Source organism: Engystomops pustulosus, chromosome 4 (assembly GCF_040894005.1).
Source record: "Engystomops pustulosus chromosome 4, aEngPut4.maternal, whole genome shotgun sequence".
In the NCBI taxonomy this organism is placed as follows: Eukaryota; Metazoa; Chordata; class Amphibia; order Anura; family Leptodactylidae; genus Engystomops; species Engystomops pustulosus.
In genome coordinates, this window is record NC_092414.1 from 128,493,061 (window position 1) to 128,509,720 (window position 16,660).

General features: G+C 47.7%; 1 protein-coding gene across 1 annotated transcript in view; it reads left to right on the top strand.

Annotated features, from left to right (window-relative positions):
• The first annotated feature begins 452 nt into the window (after window positions 1–452).
• Window positions 453–16,660, top strand: part of ITIH5 (inter-alpha-trypsin inhibitor heavy chain 5) — a 70,575-nt gene continuing 54,367 nt past the window's right edge. The window contains exon 1 of the mRNA XM_072147421.1: window positions 453–695. Coding sequence (XP_072003522.1) covers window positions 579–695 — 117 coding nt within the window. The 5' untranslated portion in view covers window positions 453–578. The remainder of the gene's footprint in view (window positions 696–16,660) is intronic.

Below are 16,660 nucleotides of genomic sequence, written 5' to 3' on the forward strand. Positions count from 1 at the left end.
GCTTTTTCCTAGGAATCAGGGTTTGGCTACTTTTTACAAAATGTGGAAGTAATTTGTATACAGATTTCTGAGTGATTTCATAAAATTAACCAATTTGTTCTCAACACTAAATAAAAGACTCCATCTAAATTTCTCCATATTAATGTAAGAAGGCAGGGTGCCAGCTAGGTTTAATATTAGCAGGCACTTTAAGTGACCACTCAGCCACACCAATTCTTTCTAATGAAGATTGCCTGGAGAATTGTGTTCAGGAAACTAGAAAACTTGTACTGGATGCATTTCATTCCCATGGAACGACAGGTGCTGGATGTCTGCTGGTGGCCCATCATTCATACAGCTGGCAAGAGAGTTCTACATATAATGCACATAGTGATCCAGCACTGGAGAGAACATGGATGAGAGGCTGGGATGAGAGGCTTGGATGAGGGGTGGGAGGGGTGGGACTGCCTCTGCCTCCAGTCTCTCAGAGACATCTCAGCCAGCTGCAGACTGGCAAGTTCCCACTGTACATGTAGCAGCACTACCCCAGACATATTCCTGTCCTACCGGGGAGAATTGCTGCACCCCAAGGATTTAATATGAACTTTCTAGCTGGGCTCTGCTTCTGCTTTTCTCTTGTCTGGGGAGATCATGCATCTGAAATCCCTGAGAGGCACTTGTATGAGTTTCAAGTAACAAATGGCATTGCGGAAAAAGTGAGTACACAATAAATTGTTGTTAAGAAATATGACAAATGAAAATGACACATTTGGCTTTTTACTTAACCGACTTGTAATGCAAAAAAGTAAGACTTGGACATGAGGAGTGTATCAATCATGTGTCTTAATTTCCCAGAAATCCGTTTATGAAAATTTGATGTATCTTTTTATTTTTTAACCGGATTTATAGTTTTCATGTGTTTCATAGTATATAGAAAGTATAATGAATGTACATTGTCATGAATGAACATCTATAATGCATACATTTTAATATAAATGTATCTATGTGAATTATGGATATGAAATGTTCTCATGTAAAGGAGAATAATCTACAAAGAAGTACTTAAAGGGCATGTGTACACATAACTTTATTAGTTCCAATTCATTTACAATATCATACCTTTATATAAGTGAGTATTGTAAAACCTGTAAGTGAAGGTATGTATTTTCTGTTGATCTCCCCTCCCTTTCCCTCACTGAATACCACATTTGGCTGCAACACTGGGCATATTTGTCATACATCACAGTTATTAAATATCTGATCAGATTTTTTTCTTTAGATGATAATGTGGCGAAGCTTAATGGTAAAAAATATGTGGGGTTATTAAAAGGGAGATGGCTTGAGGTGCACCAATATGTTCCATATTTTGTGCAATATATGATCCGTCATTTGGGGCATATCAGCAAATTTGGCTTGATCTGGAAAAGTACATTGAGCACCCACAGTGAGCAGACATAACTTGGAATAATCTTGAAGGTATACTAATAAAAGCATGTTGTATATATGGAAAGAATTCATGATTTGGTGCTCATTGCATTGACAATTCACATAAATATCGTCTTGCAGTCTCTTTGGTACCCTGGTATCTAGTTGTGAAGTCATTGGGATTTACTGTTTATCCTCACATGTCCCTCATAGGATGCCGGGTCAAGCTATCAGTAAGGACTTTCCTTAGACTAAGGTCAAACATCCAGGATTCAAAAAAAACATTGCATCCGGCTTCTCACCCTTCTAGTGATAAGATTGTCAGATGGAGGAAGGGCTATAACTTATATTGGGGGTTGTCTATGTGTTGTAAAGCTCAGTTGCTGTCAGTAAATGGAAACATTAGGACTAGAGATGAGCGAACATGCTCGTCCGAGCTTGATGCTCGGTCGAGCATTAGGGTACTCGAAACTGCTCGTTACTCGGACGAATACTTCGCCCGCTCGAGAAAATGGCAGCTCCCGCCGTTTTGCTTTTTGGCGGCCAGAAACAGAGCCAATCACAAGCCAGGAGACTCTGCACTCCACCCAGCATGACGTGGTACCCTTACACGTCGATAGCAGTGGTTGGCTGGCCAGATCAGGTGACCCTGGGATAGACTAGCCGCTGGCCGCGCTGCTCGGATCATTCTGTCTCTGGATGCCGCTAGGGAGAGAGCTGCTGCTGGTCAGGGAAAGCGTTAGGGTGTTCTATTAGCTTACTGTTAGGCAGGAGTGATTCTCAAAGAACCCAACAGCCCTTCTTAGGGCTACAATAACGTTCTTGTCAGGTTCGCTAGGGAGATTGCTGGGACTTCTGGTTCTTCTGGTGGTACCAGCAGCGTTCTCCGAACCCCGGCGCGTATCCGCGCAAACTCCACCTCTCGTCCTGGGCAGCGGCTGCTAAGATCTCGCGCTGTCTAGGAGTGGCTGGGACTTTGAACCTCTGCTTGGTGCTTGGTTGTTTCTGCACCATGAGGGGTTAATTCCCAGATGCTGTCCAGCACCTATCAGGTTCTGGAGGTGGAGTTCTGGCTGCATAAATTGCAGCTTCACTAGTCACCAGTGCCAGTGTTTGAAAATCCCTTTCTCCACCTGGTTGCTGCTAGTTTGTATTGCTCTGTATCTGTATCTATATTGTTGCTAACTCGGCTAGTTTTGGACTTTGACTCTTGCTTACTGATTCTGCTTTTGACGTACCCTCTAGTTGTGACTCCGGCTTGTTTACGATTCTTTTATGTTTTATGTTTGTCAGTCTGTTTGTGTTCCCCTTCCCACACTTACCCAGAATATTTCGAGTCTTCAAGTAGTCGCCCCACGGTTTAGCGTGGGGGGGCTATAGGAAGGGACAGAGGTTGGGGCAAGCTCAGGGCACACTATCCCCTGTCTTTTGTGTACCAACCCTAACAGAAACACTGGCCACACATAGGTCTGCATCCTGTATCCGACCTGCTACATTCTCTCCTTCCATGGAGCCTTTGTCAGCTGTGGTCGCTCAGGTCCAGACCCTAACTCAGCTTGTTCAGGATCTAGCTTCCCGTCTCCAAATTCAGGAATCTATGCAGGTTCCACGGCAGACATCACCGCAGGATCCACTGCCACCCACGCCTGAACCTAAGGTTCCTCTCCCTGACGTGTTTTTTGGTGACCGTAAGAAATTTTTTTCATTTCGGGAGGGCTGTAAACTTTACTTTTCTTTACGCCCTCGTTCATCGGGCACAGAGATTCTAAGGGTGGGCGTGGTAATTTCCCTGTTGCGTGGGGATCCGCAAAATTGGGCTTTTTCTCTCCCACCTGACTCTCCATCCCGTTCTTCTCTTGACGCTTTTTTTTCTGCTTTAGGCCAGATTTATGACGAACCTGACCGGCGAGCACTTGCAGTTTCCCACCTTAGATCTCTGTGTCAGGGAAAACGGACAGCAGAAGATTATTGTGCCCAGTTCAGACAGTATGTGACTGACTCTCAATGGAATGACTGCGCCCTAAAAGACCAATTTATGTCCGGACTGTCAGACCGAGTACAGGACTTAGTCTTAGCTTATGCCGAGCCTCAGACATTAGATGATGCTATGACTCTGGTCATCCGAGTTGATCGTCGCCTAAGATCCATGCGATCACCTCGGGTGTCCTCGGACTGTCAGCCAGCGGCCAGTCCGTCTCCAGGTAGTCCAGAATTGGAATCCATGGAGCTGGATAGCATCTCTCCTGCACAGCGGAAGCAACATCGAATAAGACGCCATCTTTGTTTCTACTGTGGAAGTCCTGATCATCAGATCAACACCTGTTCCAAGAGGCAGCAGCAGGAAAACTTCCGCTCCTAAGCAGTAGTCGGGGGGACTGCTTAGGAGCTCAGGTACTCCCTATTGTGTCTAGAATGTATTTACCTTGTACGGTTAAGTTTCAGTCTGTTTCCTGCACTGGTCGCGCCTTTTTGGATTCAGGTGCTGCAACTAATTTAATCGATTATAATTTTGTCTCTCAGTTTTGCATGTCATTGATTCCATTGTCCACTCCTATCCAGATGTCGGGTGCGGATTTGACCCCTCTACAGGCAGGGTTGATCAAATTCAGAACCCCGCAGATAAAGCTTATGGTAGGAGCTATGCATGAAGAATGGTGTTCTTTTCTAGTTATGGAAAACCTGTCTGAAAATGTCATTCTTGGTCTACCCTGGCTCCGGATCCATAATCCGGTAATTAATTGGGAAACTCTGGAGCTGGTTCATTGGGGTCCTCACTGTAAGGATCACCTGACCAGAGTTTCACTATGTACAGTAGTGACGGAAGATCAGGGTCTTCCAGGTTTTCTCTCGGACTACTCAGATGTGTTTTCAAAACCCTTGTCCCAAGTCCTTCCTCCTCACAGGGAGTTTGATTGTAAAATTGACCTTCTTCCTGATGCTAGATTGCCAAAGGGTCGTATATATAACCTGTCAGTACCAGAACGGGAGGCACTGAAGAGTTATATTGATGAGAGTTTGGCAATCGGACATATTCGTCCCTCTGAGTCGCCCACTGGGGCCGGGTTCTTTTTTGTTGAGAAAAAAGATGGTGGTTTACGGCCGTGTATTGACTATCGAGAATTAAATAAGATAACGGTAAAAAACTCAGGTCCCCTCCCCTTGATCCCGGATCTCTTAAATCAGGTTTCTGGGGCCCAAGTTTTCTCTAAATTAGATCTCAGAGGGGCTTATAACCTGATTCGGGTCCGAGAAGGGGATGAGTGGAAAACCGCATTTAATACACCTTTGGGGCACTTTGAATACCTGGTTATGCCCTTTGGTTTGAGTAATGCCCCAGCGGTTTTTCAAGGCTTTATGAACTCCATTTTTCATGATTACATCGGTGTGTTTATGGTGGTGTATCTAGACGATATTTTGATTTTTTCTCCTGATATGGTTTCTCACCAGCAACATCTCCGCCAAGTACTTACCAGGTTGCGCAAAAACCACCTCTTCGCTAAGCTGGAAAAGTGTGTTTTTTGCGTCCAGAAGGTTTCCTTCTTAGGTTATGTTGTGACTCCCTCTGATGTACAGATGGATCCGAGTAAGGTTCAGGCGCTCACGGACTGGGTTCGGCCTACCAATCTTAAGGCCCTACAACGATTTTTAGGTTTCGCTAACTATTATCGGAACTTTATAAAGAACTTTTCTGTGATCGCCAAACCCCTCACGGATCTGACCCGTAAGGGTGCTGATCCAAACAACTGGTCCCCTGCCGCTTGCTCAGCGTTTGAAACTTTAAAAGCGGCATTCTCGTCAGCCCCAGTTTTGGTTCAACCTGACCTCTCTCTACCGTTTGTTGTGGAGGTTGATGCCTCCGAGGTAGGAGTAGGTGCAGTGTTGTCTCAGGGGTCCTCCACTCTCACCAGACTTAGGCCCTGTGCATATTTCTCTAGAAAGTTTTCCTCTTGTGAGAGGAATTATGATATTGGTAATCGAGAGCTCCTTGCCATTAAGTGGGCATTTGAAGTCTGGCGACACTTTTTGGAAGGAGCTCTTCATCCGATAACTGTGCTCACAGATCATAAGAACTTAGTATATTTGGATACTGCTAAGCGTTTGAACTCACGTCAGGCTAGGTGGGCCTTGTTTTTCTCTCGCTTTAATTTTGTGGTCACCTACCGACCTGGGTCAAAAAATGTGAAGGCTGATGCCTTGTCCCGTAGCTTCGGGACTCCTGAGCTTCCAGCGACTACGGACAGTAATATTTTGTCTCCAGGTGTTGTGTTGGCAGCTGTCTCCTCCCACCTCTCCTCTCAAATTTTAGCAGGACAAAAATCTGCACCCAAAGACCTTCCGGAAGGCAAATTATTTGTTCCTCTTTCTTGTCGTTTGAGAGTGTTGGAGGAGACGCATTGCTCAGTATTGGCAGGTCATCCGGGAATGCGGAGTACCTTGGATCTCTTAAAGAGAAGTTACTGGTGGCCTCACATGACTAATGATGTGCACGCATTTGTCCAAGCCTGTCAGGTCTGTGCGCGAGGAAAGACTCCCAGGAGACGTCCTGAGGGGCCTCTTCTTCCGCTTCCAGTTCCCACCAGGCCATGGTCTAAAGTGTCAATGGATTTTGTCACTGATCTGCCAGCATCTCAAGGCTATACAGTGATTTGGGTGGTAGTGGACCGTTTCTCCAAGATGGGACACTTTGTTCCATTAAAAAAGTTACCTTCAGCTGAAGAATTGGCTGATTTGTTTATACAGAACATTGTACGCCTCCATGGTATACCAGATGATATTGTGTCTGATAGGGGCGTACAATTTGTTTCCAAATTTTGGCGAGCATTTTGTTCTAGACTGGAAGTTAATCTGTCGTTCTCCTCAGCGTTTCATCCTGAGTCTAATGGTCAGTCCGAGAGAATGAATCAGGAGATGATTCAATATCTGCGACTCTTTGTCTCGGACAGTCAGGACCAGTGGGTGAAATTCCTTCCGTTGGCAGAATTTGCTATTAATAACCACTGTAGTTCGTCCACACAGGTATCTCCGTTTTTCTGCAATTATGGTTTTCATCCACGTTTCTCTTTTTCATCTGTGCCTGTCTCTAATATTCCTCGAGCGGAAGCCATTACATCCAAGTTGCGCTCGCTCTGGTCACAAGTTCGGGAGAATATTCAGAGGGCACAAAATTCTATGGTCCAACAAACTGAAAGAAGGCGCACTAAATCTGATACGTTTGTGGTGGGGGATAAAGTGTGGTTATCAACAAAAAACCTTAAATTGAAGGTCCCCTCTTTGAAGTTTGCGCCCAGGTTTGTGGGTCCGTTTGTTGTTACTCATATTGTTAACCCGGTTTCCTTCAAGATTACACTTCCAGCAGGGTGGCGGGTCCATAACACCTTCCATAAGAGTCTTCTGAAGCGCTATGTTGAGCCTGTTTTGCCTCTTTCTGACCCTCCTTCTCCATCTATTGTGGAGGGGAATCTGGAATTTGAGGTGGAAAAGGTGGTGAATTCCAGATGGGTAGGTAACTCCCTGCAGTACCTGGTCCATTGGAAAGGTTTTGGTCCTGAGGATAGGTCTTGGGTTCCGGCTAGAGATGTTCATGCTCCACGGTTACTCAGGTTATTTCATCAGACCTACCCTCAGAAGCCATCTTTAAGATCTAGGGGTCCGAAGGCCCCCCGTCAGGGGGGGGGTACTGTCAGGTTCGCTAGGGAGATTGCTGGGACTTCTGGTTCTTCTGGTGGTACCAGCAGCGTTCTCCGAACCCCGGCGCGTATCCGCGCAAACTCCACCTCTCGTCCTGGGCAGCGGCTGCTAAGATCTCGCGCTGTCTAGGAGTGGCTGGGACTTTGAACCTCTGCTTGGTGCTTGGTTGTTTCTGCACCATGAGGGGTTAATTCCCAGATGCTGTCCAGCACCTATCAGGTTCTGGAGGTGGAGTTCTGGCTGCATAAATTGCAGCTTCACTAGTCACCAGTGCCAGTGTTTGAAAATCCCTTTCTCCACCTGGTTGCTGCTAGTTTGTATTGCTCTGTATCTGTATCTATATTGTTGCTAACTCGGCTAGTTTTGGACTTTGACTCTTGCTTACTGATTCTGCTTTTGACGTACCCTCTAGTTGTGACTCCGGCTTGTTTACGATTCTTTTATGTTTTATGTTTGTCAGTCTGTTTGTGTTCCCCTTCCCACACTTACCCAGAATATTTCGAGTCTTCAAGTAGTCGCCCCACGGTTTAGCGTGGGGGGGCTATAGGAAGGGACAGAGGTTGGGGCAAGCTCAGGGCACACTATCCCCTGTCTTTTGTGTACCAACCCTAACAGTTCTACTTTTTTTATTTTAATTTGCATCTTTTACCATTTTGTGAGGAATTAGCAGGGGGACTTGCTACCGTTGTGTTTAGCTCTTAGTGGCACACATATCCATAGCAAAGACCGAAGTGGGAAAATTCAGTAGGGGTTGGATTTCTATTAGGCAATAACTCAGTGTCATCTCATCTGGCATAGTAGTGTGCTTCCTTTGATACTTGGCTAGAAAATAGCCATAGGAGAATACAAACAGCTTCTTGAAGCCTACAGTAGCGTTCTATATATTTGATTTCTGGTTGATCTGCTGGTGGCTGTAGTTTCTGCAGTGCATGTACTTGCCAATTCTGAGCAATTTGTAGTGAGACTTGCGACCGCTGTGTTCTGCGCTTAGTGGCGCACATATCCATAGCAAAGACCGAAGTGGGAAAATTCAGTAGGGGTTGGATTTCTATTAGGCAATAACTCAGTGTCATCTCATCTGGCATAGTAGTGTGCTTCCTTTGATACTTGGCTAGAAAATAGCCATAGGAGAATACAAACAGCTTCTTGAAGCCTACAGTAGCGTTCTATATATTTGATTTCTGGTTGATCTGCTGGTGGCTGTAGTTTCTGCAGTGCATGTACTTGCCAATTCTGAGCAATTTGTAGTGAGACTTGCGACCGCTGTGTTCTGCGCTTAGTGGCGCACATATCCATAGCAAAGGCCGAAGTGGCAAAATTCAGTAGGGGTTGGATTTCTATTAGGCAATAACTCAGTGTCATCTCATCTGGCATAGTAGTGTGCTTCCTTTGATACTTGGCTAGAAAATAGCCATAGGAGAATACAAACAGCTTCTTGAAGCCTACAGTAGCGTTCTATATATTTGATTTCTGGTTGATCTGCTGGTGGCTGTAGTTTCTGCAGTGCATGTACTTGCCAATTCTGAGCAATTTGTAGTGAGACTTGCGACCGCTGTGTTCTGCGCTTAGTGGCGCACATATCCATAGCAAAGGCCGAAGTGGCAAAATTCAGTAGGGGTTGGATTTCTATTAGGCAATAACTCAGTGTCATCTCATCTGGCATAGTAGTGTGCTTCCTTTGATACTTGGCTAGAAAATAGCCATAGGAGAATACAAACAGCTTCTTGAAGCCTACAGTAGCGTTCTATATATTTGATTTCTGGTTGATCTGCTGGTGGCTGTAGTTTCTGCAGTGCATGTACTTGCCAATTCTGAGCAATTTGTAGTGAGACTTGCGACCGCTGTGTTCTGCGCTTAGTGGCGCACATATCCATAGCAAAGGCCGAAGTGGCAAAATTCAGTAGGGGTTGGATTTCTATTAGGCAATAACTCAGTGTCATCTCATCTGGCATAGTAGTGTGCTTCCTTTGATACTTGGCTAGAAAATAGCCATAGGAGAATACAAACAGCTTCTTGAAGCCTACAGTAGCGTTCTATATATTTGATTTCTGGTTGATCTGCTGGTGGCTGTAGTTTCTGCAGTGCATGTACTTGCCAATTCTGAGCAATTTGTAGTGAGACTTGCGACCGCTGTGTTCTGCGCTTAGTGGCGCACATATCCATAGCAAAGGCCGAAGTGGCAAAATTCAGTAGGGGTTGGATTTCTATTAGGCAATAACTCAGTGTCATCTCATCTGGCATAGTAGTGTGCTTCCTTTGATACTTGGCTAGAAAATAGCCATAGGAGAATACAAACAGCTTCTTGAAGCCTACAGTAGCGTTCTATATATTTGATTTCTGGTTGATCTGCTGGTGGCTGTAGTTTCTGCAGTGCATGTACTTGCCAATTCTGAGCAATTTGTAGTGAGACTTGCGACCGCTGTGTTCTGCGCTTAGTGGCGCACATATCCATAGCAAAGGCCGAAGTGGCAAAATTCAGTAGGGGTTGGATTTCTATTAGGCAATAACTCAGTGTCATCTCATCTGGCATAGTAGTGTGCTTCCTTTGATACTTGGCTAGAAAATAGCCATAGGAGAATACAAACAGCTTCTTGAAGCCTACAGTAGCGTTCTATATATTTGATTTCTGGTTGATCTGCTGGTGGCTGTAGTTTCTGCAGTGCATGTACTTGCCAATTCTGAGCAATTTGTAGTGAGACTTGCGACCGCTGTGTTCTGCGCTTAGTGGCGCACATATCCATAGCAAAGGCCGAAGTGGCAAAATTCAGTAGGGGTTGGATTTCTATTAGGCAATAACTCAGTGTCATCTCATCTGGCATAGTAGTGTGCTTCCTTTGATACTTGGCTAGAAAATAGCCATAGCAATAGGATAGGATTGTTTGGTTTTAAAAACTCAAAAAAAAACAAAAAACACAAAAAAAAAAAAAACACACAAAAAAACACCAAAAAAAACAAAAAGAAGTAAAAAAAAAAAAAAAGTTATAACTCTCATTTTAAAAATGTTTAACCCGAGGGCTAGGGGTAGAGGACGAGGGCGGGGACGTGGGCGTCCAACTACTGCAGGGGTCAGAGGCCGTGGTCCTGGGCGGGGTGAGACACCACCTGCTGATGAGGGAGCAGGGGAACGCCGCAGAGCTACACTCCCTAGGTTCATGTCTGAAGTTACTGGGACTCGTGGTAGAGCACTGTTGAGGCCAGAACAGTGCGAACAGGTGATGTCGTGGATTGCTGACAATGCTTCGAGCAATTTGTCCACCACCAGTCAGTCTTCCACGCAGTCCACCCATGTCACCGAAATCCCCACTCCTCCAGCTCCTGCACCTCAGCCTCCTCCCCCCCAGTCTGCCCCCTCCCAGGAAAATTTGGCATTTGAACCGGCATACTCTGAGGAACTGTTTTCTGGACCCTTCCCACAGTCACAAACCACTTGTCCGGTTGCTGCTGAGCAATTTTCCGATGCCCAGGTTTTCCACCAGTCACAGTCTGTGGGTGATGATGACCTTCTTGACGTAGTGGAAGTGTGTAAAGAGGTGTCCGACGATGAGGAGACACGGTTGTCAGACAGTGGGGAAGTTGTTGTCAGGGCAGGAAGTCCGAGGGGGGAGCAGACTGAGGGATCGGAGGATGATGAGGTGACAGACCCAAGCTGGGTTGAGAGGCCGGGTGAACACAGTGCTTCTGAGACGGAGGAGAGTCCTCGACCTGAACAGGTTGGAAGAGGCAGTGGTGGGGCCAGACGGAGAGGCAGGGCCAGAGCTGGTGCATCAGCGCCACTGTCAACTAGTGAAGCTCCTGTGGTGAGGGCTCTTGCGGCGAGGGCTAGATCTTCAGAAGTGTGGAGGTTCTTTAAGGAAACACCGGATGACCGACGGACTGTGGTGTGCAACATTTGCCAAACCAGGCTCAGCAGGGGTTCCACCACTACTAGCTTAACTACCACCAGTATGCGCAGGCATATGAATGCTAAGCACCCCACTCAGTGGCAACAAGCCCGTTCACCTCCGGCCGTGCACACCACTGCTCCTTCCCCTGTGTCAGCTGCTAGTCAGCCCCCTGCCCAGGACCCTGGCACAAAAACCCCATCGTCGCCTCCACGATCCTCCACAGCATCCACCAGCGTTCAGCTCTCCATACCCCAGACGCTGGAGCGGAAACGCAAATATAGTGCAACCCACCCGCACGCCCAAGCCCTTAATGTGCACATCTCCAGATTGCTTAGCCTGGAGATGCTGCCCTATAGGCTAGTAGAGACCGAGGCCTTTCGCAACCTCATGGCGGCGGCCGCCCCTCGGTATTCGGTCCCCAGCCGCCACTACTTTTCCCGATGTGCCGTCCCAGCCCTGCACCAGCACGTGTCAGACAACATCATCCGTGCCCTGACCAACGCCGTTTCTGACAAGGTCCACCTGACCATGGACACGTGGACGAGTGCTGCCGGGCAGGGCCACTATATATCGCTGACGGCACATTGGGTTAACTTGGTGGAGGCTGGGACCGAGTCTGACCCTGGGGCTGCTCATATACTGCCGACGCCGAGGATTGCGGGGCCTACCTCGGTCCAGGTGTTTCAGGCCTACTATGCCTCCTCCTCCTCCCACCCCTCCTCCACCTCCTCCTCCGAACTACCATCCGTGGGCACGGCGCCATCAGTCGGTAGCTCTAGGCACAGCAGCAGTGCCGTCGCTAAGCGACAGCAGGCGGTGCTCAAACTGCTGAGCCTAGGCGACAAAAGGCACACCGCCCAAGAGCTATTACAGGGCATCACGGCGCAGACTGATCTGTGGCTGGCACCGCTGAACCTCAAGCCGGGAATGGTTGTGTGTGACAACGGCCGTAACCTGGTGGCGGCTCTGCAACTCGGCAGACTGACACATGTGCCATGCCTGGCCCATGTGTTAAATCTGATAGTGCAGCGTTTCCTCAAGACATACCCCAATCTGTCTGATTTGCTCACGAAGGTGCGCCGCATCTGTGCGCATTTCAGGAAGTCCAGCCCAGATGCTGCCACTCTCAGGGCAGCGCAGCGCCGCCTCCAACTGCCCGCTCACCGACTGTTGTGCGACGTGCCCACGAGGTGGAATTCAACACTGACCATGTTATCCAGAGTTTACCAGCAGCGCAGAGCGATTGTAGACTGCCAGATGTCAACTTCCACCAGAACTGGTAGTCAGGTCAGTCAGCTTCCTCAAGTCTACAATGAGGAGTGGACGTGGATGTCTGATATCTGTCAGGTGCTGAGTAACTTTGAGGAGTCAACACAGATGGTCAGTGGCGATGCCGCCATCATCAGCCTCACCATCCCGCTGCTTGGCCTGTTGAAAAACTCTCTGGTCAGCATGAAGTCGGAAGCTTTGCGCTCGTCACAAGAGACGGGGGAAGAATATTCCCTTGTTGATAGCCAAAGCACCCTGAGGTCTGTTTCTCAGCGCATATCGGAGGAGGTGGAGGTGGAGGAGGATGAGGAGGAAGAGGAGGAGAATGTTGGCGAGACACAAGAGGGGACCATTGTTGAGTCCTTCACTGTTCAGCGTGTATGGGCAGAAGAAGAGGAGTTGGAGGAGTTGGAGGAGGAGGAAATGGACAGTCAGGCCAGTGAGGGGAGTGAATTCTTACGCGTTGGTACTCTGGCGCATATGGCAGATTTCATGCTAGGCTGCCTATCCCGTGACCCTCGCGTTCAAAGAATTTATTCCAGCACCGATTACTGGGTGTTCACTCTCCTGGACCCACGGTACAAGCAAAATCTTCCCACTCTCATCCCTGGAGAGGAAAGGAGTGTGAGAATGCATGAATACCAGCAGGCCCTGGTGCACAAGCTGAAACAGTATTTCCCTTCTGACAGCGCTAGCGGCAGAGTGCGTAGTTCTGCGGGACAAGTAGCGAGGGAGAGTAGGCGAGCAGGCAGCTTGTCCAGCACTGGCAAGGGTACGCTTTACAAGGCTTTTGCCAGCTTTATGTCACCCCAGCAAGACACTGTCACCTGTCCCCAGTCTCGGCAGAGTAGGGCTGATCTTTACAGAAAGATGGTGAGGGAGTACGTAGCTGACCATACCATCGTCCTAAATGATCACACAGCTCCCTACAACTACTGGGTTTCAAAGCTGGACATGTGGCACGAACTGGCGCTGTACGCCTTGGAGGTTCTTGCCTGCCCTGCCGCTAGCGTCTTGTCCGAGCGGGTTTTCAGTGCAGCTGGTGGCATCATCACCGATAAGCGTACACGCCTGTCGACTGACAGCGCTGACAGGCTGACGCTTATTAAAATGAATAAAGGCTGGATTTCTCAGAATTTCCAATCTCCACCAGGTGAAGGAAGCTCAACCTGAATAATTGATCCACTCCTCCTCCTCCTCCTCATTTTCCTCCTTCTCCTCCTCTTTGTACAGTAAAGCAGAGGAAACTGGCTATTTTTTGACAGGGCCCACTGGCTCTTGCTATAGTACTTCATGCATTTAATTTTTCTGGAGGGCCACCTACCCGGTCCTCTGTTTGAAACAATTTTTGTGAGTGCCACATACAGGCACTCAATCTATTCCATTTTTCTGGAGGGCCACCTACCCGGTCCTCTGTTTTAAAAAATTTTTGGGACTGCCACATACAGGCACTCAATCTATTCCATTTTACTGCAGGGCCACCTACCTGCTCCTCTGGTTTGAACAATTTTTGGGACTGCCACATACAGGCACTCAATCTATTCCATTTTACTGGAGGGCCACCTACCTGCTCCTCTGGTTTGAAACATTTTTGGGACTGCCACATACAGGCACTCAATCTATTCCATTTTACTGCAGGGCCACCTACCTGCTCCTCTGGTTTGAACAATTTTTGGGACTGCCACATACAGGCACTCAATCTATTCCATTTTACTGCAGGGCCACCTACCTGCTCCTCTGGTTTGAAACATTTTTGGGACTGCCACATACAGGCACTCAATCTATTCCATTTTACTGCAGGGCCACCTACCTGCTCCTCTGGTTTGAACAATTTTTGGGACTGCCACATACAGGCACTCAATCTATTCCATTTTACTGCAGGGCCACCTACCTGCTCCTCTGGTTTGAACAATTTTTGGGACTGCCACATACAGGCACTCAATCTATTCCATTTTACTGGAGGGCCACCTACCTGCTCCTCTGGTTTGAAACATTTTTGGGACTGCCACATACAGGCACTCAATCTATTCCATTTTACTGCAGGGCCACCTACCTGCTCCTCTGGTTTGAACAATTTTTGGGACTGCCACATACAGGCACTCAATCTATTCCATTTTACTGCAGGGCCACCTACCTGCTCCTCTGGTTTGAAACATTTTTGGGACTGCCACATACAGGCACTCAATCTATTCCATTTTACTGCAGGGCCACCTACCTGCTCCTCTGGTTTGAACAATTTTTGGGACTGCCACATACAGGCACTCAATCTATTCCATTTTACTGCAGGGCCACCTACCTGCTCCTCTGGTTTGAACAATTTTTGGGACTGCCACATACAGGCACTCAATCTATTCCATTTTACTGGAGGGCCACCTACCTGCTCCTCTGGTTTGAAACATTTTTGGGACTGCCACATACAGGCACTCAATCTATCCCATTTTACTGGAGGGCCACCTACCTGCTCCTCTGGTTTGAAACATTTTTGGGACTGCCACATACAGGCACTCAATCTATTCCATTTTACTGGAGGGCCACCTACCTGCTCCTCTGGTTTGAACAATTTTTGGGACTGCCACATACAGGCACTCAATCTATTCCATTTTACTGCAGGGCCACCTACCTGCTCCTCTGGTTTGAACAATTTTTGGGACTGCCACATACAGGCACTCAATCTATTCCATTTTACTGGAGGGCCACCTACCTGCTCCTCTGGTTTGAAACATTTTTGGGACTGCCACATACAGGCACTCAATCTATCCCATTTTACTGGAGGGCCACCTACCTGCTCCTCTGGTTTGAAACATTTTTGGGACTGCCACATACAGGCACTCAATCTATCCCATTTTACTGGAGGGCCACCTACCTGCTCCTCTGGTTTGAAAAATGTTTGGGACTGCCACATACAGGCACTATCCAAATTAAATTGTCTCCATAGCAGCCTCCACACGTTGTCTCCATTGCTACCTCCAAAAGTCGTCCATATAGCTGCCTCCATACATCGTCCCTTTATCAAACGAGGTGTGTCAGGCAGAAATTTGGGTTGTTTTCATGGATTCCACATCAAAGTTGTTAACTTTGTCGCCACCCTGCTGTGTTATCCATGCCAAGATCCAACTAACATAGTTTTAACTGCAGCACCTTTAATCTACTACTAGTTCACTGCCTCCATACATCGTCCCCTTATCAAACGAGCTGTGTCAGGCAGAATTTTGGGTTGTTTTCATGGCTTCCATGTTAACTTTGTCGCCACCCTGCTGTGTAATCCACAAAATATACTGGCAAACTTTTATCATGTACCGATATTATTTGAGCGCTTCTTGCTCACCTCCTTTGGTTCCTCTCTGCCACCCATTGGTTTGAAGCCTGAGTCCATTTAGGGTATGTCGCCATGACACTCTCTAGCCTGCTGCCGCTGCCTCTGCATGCCGTCCCCTATAGTGTCAGGGTCAATTATTGGATGTTTTAGATGCTATCTAGCTTCATTCTGTCACTCTGTCATGGCCATGCTGTTGCCCATAATTTTGGCATAATGGTGCGATTATGCAGCCTCAGAGGCATCCATGCATGCTGCCCCTGCTGTTTCCTGGCAAACTTTTACCATTTAGGGATATTATTTCAGCGCTTCTTGCGCATCTGTTTACATTCCCCTCACCCGGCATATCCTAAACTTATAAGAACGCTACTACACTTGATCTTATACAAAAGGTTCTTAGAAGTGCTGTTTGGGGAGTAGCCTAGAGACAGGGGCTTGGATTGGCGAAAGCTCGCCTGGCAGCGGAACGCCAGCTCCATGCGCATCATGCGCTTCTTGCGCATCTGTTTACATTCCCCTCACCCGCCATATCCCAAACTTATGAGAACGCTACTACACTTAACTTGGTGCAGGCTGGGACCGAGTCTGACCCTGGGGCTGGTCATATACTGCCGACGCAGAGAATTGCGGGGCCTACCTCGGTCCAGGTCTCAAAGGCCTACTATACCTCCTCCCACCCCTCCTCCACCTCCTCCTCCTCCGAATTACCATCCGTGGGCATGGCGCCATCAGTCGGTAGCTCTAGGCACAGCAGCAGTGCCGTCGCTAAGCGACAGCAGGCGGTGCTGAAACTGCTGAGCCTAGGCGATAAAAGGCACACCGCCCAAGAGCTATTACAGGGCATTCCACATCAAAGTTGTTAACTTTGTCGCCACCCTGCTGTGTAATCCCCAAAATATACTTGCAAACTTTTACCATTTAGGGATATTATTTCAGCGCTTCTTGCGCATCTGTTTACATTCCCCTCACCCGGCATATCCTAAACTTATAAGAACGCTACTACACTTGATCTTATACAAAAGGTTCTTAGAAGTGCTGTTTGGGGAGTAGCCTAGAGACAGGGGCTTGGATTGGCGAAAGCTCGCCTGGCAGCGGAGCGCCA